Source organism: Gigantopelta aegis, chromosome 1, assembly GCF_016097555.1.
Source record: "Gigantopelta aegis isolate Gae_Host chromosome 1, Gae_host_genome, whole genome shotgun sequence".
NCBI lineage: Eukaryota > Metazoa > Mollusca > Gastropoda > Neomphalida > Peltospiridae > Gigantopelta > Gigantopelta aegis.
This window is the reverse complement of record NC_054699.1, coordinates 36,557,302-36,566,947: the sequence shown is the minus strand read 5'-3', so window position 1 is coordinate 36,566,947 and position 9,646 is coordinate 36,557,302. Positions and strand designations below refer to the sequence as shown.

General features: G+C 41.7%; 1 protein-coding gene across 1 annotated transcript; it reads left to right on the top strand.

The window, feature by feature from the left end:
- Positions 1-860: 860 nt before the first annotated feature.
- Positions 861-6,915, top strand: LOC121378473 (histidine-rich glycoprotein-like; the record flags this gene model as incomplete). Its single annotated transcript, XM_041506699.1, has 2 exons — positions 861-1,976; positions 6,802-6,915. Coding segments are annotated over 2 exons (1,230 nt in total), but the record flags the coding sequence as incomplete, so codon positions are not given.
- Between the last annotated feature and the right edge of the window lie 2,731 nt (positions 6,916-9,646).

Sequence of the window (9,646 nt, the reverse complement as noted above, 5' to 3'; positions counted from 1 at the left end):
TTTATTTATTTATAAAAAACCCCAAACTAAATCAGTCTTCAGTTATACATTACAAATTATTTATTTTATAAAATAAAACATGTTTTAAGGCATTCGTAATTCACACGAAACATGTCGTATACCCTTAGGATAATTCGGAATGTTTTCAAATTATTTTTAAATCACTGGCATGATTCTGCAAGTAAGGTTTTGATTGGTGGACATGAGCTCCAATTGGCTGCTGTTAGATCCGCATGTAATAGTGGAGCTAATTTTAATTAGATTGGTGTAGCCTCCTTGTGCTTGAAACATGTAAGGGGTACCTGTAAAAACAAGTAATACAATTTTGTGCTGAACTAGAGTAGTCATTGACGCTACCCGTTATCTCTGAAATGAGAAGCTTAACCCACCGTTTTGTTTTCTGGTTTACTATAGGTGTGAGGGGTGGTAGTATTTTTTATATCCATGGTGTTTATGTCGATTGATATGCTGCAGGTAGGAGTTTAGCCACATATGTTACTATTGTCGTCTATGGGATTTGATTTGGTAGTATACTCCCTGCGTGAGGTACATTTTGGGACAACCTTAATTCAAACTACGGCGTTTTCAGATGGCTAACGTTGTTTCAATACTTATCATTATTGGGATCTCTCTTCCTATTGGCGCCTAAGTAGCAATGGGGATGTTTGTTGAGATCAATAACACCAGCAGTCGACAGTTATTATGGCGTCCTTATAGCGGCGAACAGTATTGATTAGCCAAATCCTAGCCAAAAGTTCAAATTAGCCCGCCTTCTAGTGATGTTCTTTAAACACCGCCACCACTACCACTACCACCACCACAACCACCACCATTACCACCACAACCACTGCCCCCATTAACATGATCACCACAACCACCGCCACCATTATCACTATCACCACAACCACCGCCACCATTATCACTATCACCACAACCACCGCCACCATTATCACTATCACCACAACCACCGCCACCATTACCACTATCACCACAACCACCGCCACCATTATCACTATCACCACAACCACCGCCACCATTACCACTATCACCACAACAACCGCCACCATTACCACTATCACCACAACAACCGCCACCATTATCACTATCACCATAACTACCGCCACCATTATCACTATCACCACTATCACCACTATCACCACAACCACCGCCACCATTATCACTATCACCACAACAACCGCCACCATTACCACTATCACCACAACAACCGCCACCATTATCACTATCGCCACAACCACCGCCACCATTATCACTATCACCACAACAACCGCCACCATTACCACTATCACCACAACCACCGCCACCATTATCACTATCGCCACAACCACCGCCACCATTATCACTATCGCCACAACCACCGCCACCATTATCACTATCACCTCAACCACCGCCACCATTACCACTATCACCACAACAACCGCCACCATTACCACTATCACCACAACAACCGCCACCATTATCACTATCAGCACAACCACCGCCACCATTACCACTATCACCACAACAACCGCCACCATTATCACTATCACCACAACCACCGCCACCATTATCACTATCACCACAACCACCGCCACCATTACCACTATCACCACAACAACCGCCACCATTACCACTATCACCACAACCACCGCCACCATTATCACTATCACCACAACCACCGCCACCATTATCACTATCACCACAACCACCGCCACCATTATCACTATCACCTCAACCACCGCCACCATTACCACTATCACCACAACCACCGCCACCACAACTATTATCACACAATCACTACTAGCACTATTATCACAACCACTGCCACTAACACCACCACTACTACCATTAATACCAAAGCCACCACCACCATTATCACCAAAACCGCCGCCACCACTACCATTATCACCACAACTACCACCACCGCTACCATTATCACCACAACTACCGCCAACACTACCACTAACACCACAACCACCGCCACCACTACCATTATCACCACAACCACCGCCACCACCACCATTATCACCACAACCACCGCCACCACTACCATTATCATCATATCCACCGCCACCACCACCATTATCACCACAACCACCGCCACCACTACCATTATCATCATATCCACCGCCACCACCATTATCACCATAACCACCACTACCATTATGACCACAACTACCGCCACCATTATGACCACAACCACCGCCACCACCACCATTATCACCACAACCACCCCATCAGTACCATTATCACCACAACCACCGCCACTACTACCATTATTACCACAACCACCACCACCATTATCACCACAACCACCGCCATTATCACCACAACCACTGCCACCACTACCATTATTACCACAACCACCCCCATCACTACCATTATCACCACAACCACCACCGCGTTTATCACCATAACAACCGCCACCACTACCATTTTTACCACAACCACCCCCACCTCCGCCACTACCATCATCACCAGAAACACCGCCACCACCACCATTATTACCACAACCACCCCCACCACTAACACCACAACCACCGCCACCACTACCACTACCACCACTACCACTAACACCACAACCACCGCCACCACTACCATTATTACCACAACCACCGCTACTACTACCATTATTACCACAACCACCGCCACCACTATCACCACAACCACCACCACCACTACCACTAACACCACAACCACCGCCACCACTACCATTATTACCACAACCACCGCCACCACCACCACCAACACCACAACCACCACCACCACTACCACCACAACCACCGCCACTACTACCACCGCCACCACTACCACTAACAACAGTGAGAACAATATCCATAACCTTTTTTAAGTGTCTTTTCCAAATTCACATTAAAGGACAACATTATTTATCACACAGGCTAAAGTAATAAATTTCATAATAAAGTAATTGCAAACCTTTAAACTAAACACAAATAGCTAATTTAAAATTGCTTTTGGTACATTACGAACAGTGGAGTACACCTAACCAAACACAGTAATACACATGTAATGGCTTGTTTGACGACTTGGCTGGGCTTGTCTATTAGATGGAACTAATGCACTTTTGTTTTCTTTAACCCCACCCACGCGTGTATGCCACACGAATGCTTTATGGTTAAAATAGCAGATGTCCCTATAATAGATCGAGATTACGCCATCAGCCAAGGGACATATAAGGAATAACAATCGACCTTCCAGTATCATGTTTACATTGCTAGAGAAATAAATTTAATTTTATCACGAGCAACAATAATTTGATATAGTTGTTTCAATTACATTCTCTATCCAGTTCGCTTGGGCACAGCTACCAAACACATCTTTACAAAACATGGCATGATTGGTGTCTTTAATTTCACAGGCATCCAATAAAATGAAATGTTCTAAAAAAAAACCCTGCACACCCCCACGTTATGGATACCTGTGTACTCGATTTTTAATCAGACCTGTCAACCCTCCCGGATTCCGCGGGAGTCTCCCGGTATTTGATCAAATCACCAGCGCTGGAGACAATTTCTCCTGTTAAATGACATTTTTGTAAGCATAGCAAAAAATAGATCACCTTTTGCCAAAATAAAATAAAGGAAATAACTCCGCCTTTTTTTTTTCTCATTCGGAAAATGTCGACTACTTTCGGTTTCTGAGAATGTAACAGTCCGAATTGTCCCGACTATTTAACCTTTGCCGAAGTGAGAATTGTGGGATATTTATATTGTTGACAGGTCAAATTTTAATACAAAGAATGGAATTAAACTATTTCCCTTAAATTTAACAAAAATCAATACTCTAAAATCACTTTTGTTCATAGAGGTAACTGTAATTCGTGCACTAATGTAATCAACAACAACAAAAATATTATACATTTATACATTTAATACGAATTTATATCCTACCTTTTTGATAACCGAAATTAAATATCCATGGAAATGCGCTTTTAAACAAAACCACGAACATGTAGGCATTTGAAAATAAAAGATTTCACAGTACCCATTGCTGATGAAAAAGAAAAAAGTTTGTTTTGTTTAAAGACACCACTAAAACACATTGATTTATTAATCATTGGCTATTGGATGTCAAATATTTGGTAATTCTGACATAGAGTCTTAGAGAGAAAACCCGCTATGTTTTTTCATTAGTAGCAAGGGGTATTTTATATGCACCATCCCAAACAGGATAGCATATACCACGGCCTTTGATAAACCAGTCGTGGTGCACTGACTGGAATGAGAAAGAGCCCAACGGGTCCACCGACGGGGATCGATCCCTTTCTGAGGAAGTGAATTTGTTCTACTACAAGTACAACTGGTATAGCCGGTGTGACAAGCCACTCACACAGTACACATATATACAAGGATTGCACCGTATACGTAGTCCTGTCTTGGGAAGGATATCTTGTGAACTCGATGTTGTTCCCACCACAGACATGCTTAAACAGTTTTCTGATGAAAACACGCCAACAATTCCCCTTGCCCATACACGTATTGCACCGGGGCGGGGTTTGGCTCAGTCAGAAGAGCGCTCGCCTGAGGTGTTGGGTCAAAGGATCGAACCTCCTCGGTGGACCCATTCTCTGACTGTTTTCCCACCCAACCAGTGCCCCATGGCTGGAATATCAAAGGATGTGGTGTGTGCTATCCTGTCTGTGGGATGGTGCATGTAAAAGATCCCTTGCTACTTGTGGAAAAATGTAGCGGGATTCCTCTCTAAAACTACATGTCAGAATTACCAAATATATGACATTAATTACATCAGCTAAACTTTAGATATATGTATATTTTATTTTGCCCAAAAAATATATTTTGTAGGGAAATACACTTTATTTCTAAATAAAATAATATAATGTGCACATTGCGGGGAATGCTAAGTAGCAACGGATGACAATCGATAAAATTCTATAATAAATGGGTAATACATGCATAGCAATAATATACAATATAATAACACATGTCATGTATTAGTGTTGTCTGTTCTATGCGTGGTAGCAGTGTTCAAATACTTACACAATTTAATTAGCTGTTTTGAATTGTCTCTGGACAGCAGTTGCGTTAATTTAAATGTTAATGGTTTATTATATTCAAAAGGTTTTGTATATTTATCTCTTATGGTACGGTAGAAAGGACACACTAGAACAAAGTAATATTCGTCTTCTACTACATTTCCCTGCGCGTGCTGTAACCTCACCGTGGTGCAGGGGTGTAACATTTTCTCTGAGAACCCCTGCGCGTGCTGTAACCTCACCGTGGTGCAGGGGTGTAACATTCTCTCTGAGAACCCCTGAGCGTGCTGTAACCTCACCGTGGTGCAGGGGTGTAACATTCTCTCTGAGAACCCCTGCGCGTGCTGTAACCTCACCGTGGTGCAGGGGTGTAACATTCTTTTTTGAGAATGGCCAATACAGCACAAATCCCCTTGTTTTCGTCGAGATGCGATTGAAGTTTTGAATAAAAGTCAGTATCTATCTGTGATATTTGTATTTTTGCACAGTTCTTTACACTGTTTTTATTTAAATCTTGAATTTTTATATTGATGTTGATCATCCCTTTATTTGTTTGCATTACCATAGTTTGACACCCAATAGCCGATGAGTTTTTCGTGCTGGGGTGTCGTTAAACATCCATTCATTCATTCTACTGCATTCATATTTTATAGACTACAAATTCTATAATTCCTATCAATATTGTCGTATCTCCCCGTTTGTATAAAGATAGTAATAGTATAGGAAGATAGTCTATATTTACTCAACATATGTTCGTATTTCAGGCCGGTATGTCTTTGAAGGTCAGGTTGTAGGCAATACTTATTAGTGCTGCAACGATAAACCGGTATACCGCGATGTTTCATCAGCTCGATACGTACCGCAGTACAGTTTTGCCTATCGTGATTTTACAAGTTATTGTTTCCTTGTATCTTATTTGACGGGAAATAGGAAAACGAACAAAACACTCAATATTTTATTAGTAACACGATGACACGAAATATAACAGTATAACATGCCCCTGATCTTTAAAACATTCAATATTTTCTTCCAAGAGGAACAATTACAGTTAACATTTCGCCACACAATCGATTAAAGCGTTTTTGTATTCGATCATCACATCGGTACAAGTCGTGATGCACTGGCTGGAACAAGAAATAGCTGAATGGGCCCATCGACTAGAGATCGAACCTAGACCGACCACACAACAGGCCCGTGGCTCGAGAGTATGCTTCCCAGAACAGTTTTGATTCAAAGGTGCTCTGTGTGTTGTATATTGTGGTCGATGAATTTAAAAAAAAAGTAATTAAAAAGACACTTGAAACTGGCGTGGAGGGGGGGGGGGGGGATTATGGGATATCTGTAACCCCCTCTAGATCCACCAAAGCGGATCACCCACACTGTCCATGAGTTGTGTTAAGGGGTGACAAGCAAGGTGATGTGACTTTGGGGGGGGGGGGGGGTAGGGAGTGGTGTCTCATGCTCCTCATCCCACCCCGCCCCTATCCTCGGCTATTACCAGTAGACATTTCGCCGATTCCTGCACGAACTGACGACATTAACTTAAGCTGCTATCATTTGGCAAGTAATCCGACAAGCTATCGGTGATCGAGACTAAAGCCCTCCTCGCAGTGACGGGCTGATCGATATGCTTATACCCGATAGGCTACAATAATAGCGTGTGGGACATTATTTCTCACCTTTTGTATTTAGGTCTAGAGTGCGAAACACTACAAATATTATCATTAGCAGGATAAATGTGTTTTTTTCGTTGCCTGATTATTCCTGTATCGTGTGTTTTATCTTGATAGACTCACCGACTAGCGCTACACGATGATACATGGCTTAGGCCTGACTGTGACGCTGGAAAAAGCACGTCGCTCGTTGGAGTTTACGCAGGGAAACGCACGTTTTTCACTGCTTGAGTGTAATGTCTTTAAGTTAAACTCAACATGACCCTGCCAACTTGGCAAACCCAAAGGAATCAATTTGGACTGGAAGGGGTCAGGAGTGAGTACCAGATTTTGTGACATAGCGAAACAGGAATTGGGGGTTGGAGGGTGATTTTCAAGGAAGCCCTCTACATTTTTCCATTACAAGTAAGGGACCTTTTACATGTGTGTTTCCACAGACAGGATGGCACATACGAAAACCTTTGATACACCAGTCTTTGGACACAATGGGTCCACTGAGAGGGTTCGACCCTGCGACCCAAGGGGCTCTAACACTACTGAAATCTGGTTTTGGGCTTCATCCTACACGACATATCCAAAATAGGACAAACTCAGACCATCGGAAATGGCCTAATAGATTTTTTTTAAACAGTTGTCTTTAGACGTCTTAAATGTATTACGAACAGCTAAAAAACTGATACCCACGAGTATAGTATTGTAATACTTCTACATTACCATGAAAAAAGTTTGTTTTATTTAACGACGCCACTAGAGCATATTGATTTTTTTTTTATCTTATCATCGACTATTGGACGTCAAACATGATCATTCTGACACTGTTTTTTTAGAGGTAACCCGCTGTCGCCACATAGGCTACTCTTTTACAACAGGCAGCAAGGGATCTTTTATTTGCGCTTCCCACAGGCAGGATAGCTGGTCGGCGCAAGTGGTTTACACCTACCCATTGAGCCATGCGGAGCACTCACTCAGGGTTTGGAGTCGGTATCTGGATTAAAAAGTCCATGCCTCGACTGGGATTCGAACTCAGTACCTACCAACCTGTAGACCGATGGCCTAACCACGACGCCACCGAGGCCGGTACATTACCATGATGTCATACTACTAATGTAGTACAATTTAAAAAAGAAGCATTAATTATTGGAGTACTCAGACTATCATTTCCAATATCATCTGAAAAACACTCAAAACTTTGTAAGACAATATAATTGTGGGGATTCTACATACAGCTGAAATGACAATGTTACCGTCGCTACCGTATAGACTGATTTCATCCACTACACTAGATTATGTAAAGACTCGTAAAACTGTTAATTAACTGTAAATGACACGAGTATGTAACGCTTCTGCATCACTAGAAACACGATATACGAGTATGTGTCCATAAGATCATCAGAGAAACAAGGTGAAAACTAAAGGGCTGTTCGACAATTCATTTTATAAAAGGATGTTCATCGAATGTTAACCCGGCCGTTAGCATAAGCATACAGTCTCCCAATTCTGTTGTGGGACAGGGCCCCGTTCCACGAAGCGATCTTAGCCCTAAGATCAACTTAAGTGCATAGGGTAGCTATGCGCTTACGGTAATCATAGGATTAAGATCGCTTCGTGGAACGGGGTCCAGGCTGATTTTTAATAATATCGGTATCCGAAAAGGATGTATATTGTCCACAGATGTTCATTATTTCTATTAACAGACCTGTAAAAACAATAGAAGAACGTGGTGGACAAAGCGTTTTTATTTCAAATGAATTCAAATCATTATATGATCTGACACTCCATTACAGCTACACAAGAAAAGTAAAGCATCAGAAGTGTTCTGTAATACTACAGGTATGGCTGTAACTTTAGAAATGACCTAGGTCCGTGTTTGTAGTAAAGCATGAGAAGTGTTCTGTAATACTACAGGTATGGCTGTAACTTTAGAAATGACCTAGGTCCGTGTTTGTAGTAAAGCATGAGAAGTGTTCTGTAATACTACAGGTATGGCTGTAACTTTAAAAATGACCTAGGTCCGTGTTTGTAGTAAAGCATGAGAAGTGTTCTGTAATACTACAGGTATGGCTGTAACTTTAGAAATGACCTAGGTCCTTGTTTGTAGTAAAGCATGAGAAGTGTTCTGTAATACTACAGGTATGGCTGTAACTTTTGAAATGACCTAGGCCCTTGTTTGTAGTAAAGCATGAGAAGTGCTCTGTAATACTACAGGTATGGCTGTAACTTTAGAAATGACCTAGGTCCGTGTTTGTAGTAAAGCATGAGAAGTGTTCTGTAATACTACAGGTATGGCTGTAACTTTAAAAATGACCTAGGTCCGTGTTTGTAGTAAAGCATGAGAAGTGTTCTGTAATACTACAGGTATGGCTGTACCTTTAGAAATGACCTAGGTCCTTGTTTGTAGTAAAGCATGAGAAGTGTTCTGTAATACTACAGGTATGGCTGTAACTTTTGAAATGACCTAGGCCCTTGTTTGTAGTAAAGCATGAGAAGTGCTCTGTAATACTACAGGTATGGCTGTAACTTTAGAAATGACCTTGGTCCTTGTTTGTAGTAAAGCATGAGAAGTGCTCTGTAATACTACAGGTATGGCTGTAACTTTTGAAATGACCTAGGCCCTTGTTTGTAGTAAAGCATGAGAAGTGCTCTGTAATACTACAGGTATGGCTGTAACTTTTGAAATGACCTAGGCCCTTGTTTGTAGTAAAGCATGAGAAGTGCTCTGTAATACTACAGGTATGGCTGTAACTTTTGAAATGACCTAGTCCCTTGTTTGTAGTAAAGCATCAGAAGTGTTCTGTAATACTACAGGTATGGCTGTAACTTTTGAAATGACCTAGGCCCTTGTTTGTAGTAAAGCATGAGAAGTGTTCTGTAATACTACAGGTATGGCTGTAACTTTTGAAATGACCTAGGCCCTTGTTTGTAGTAAAGCATCAGAAGTGTTCTGTAATACTACAGGTATGGC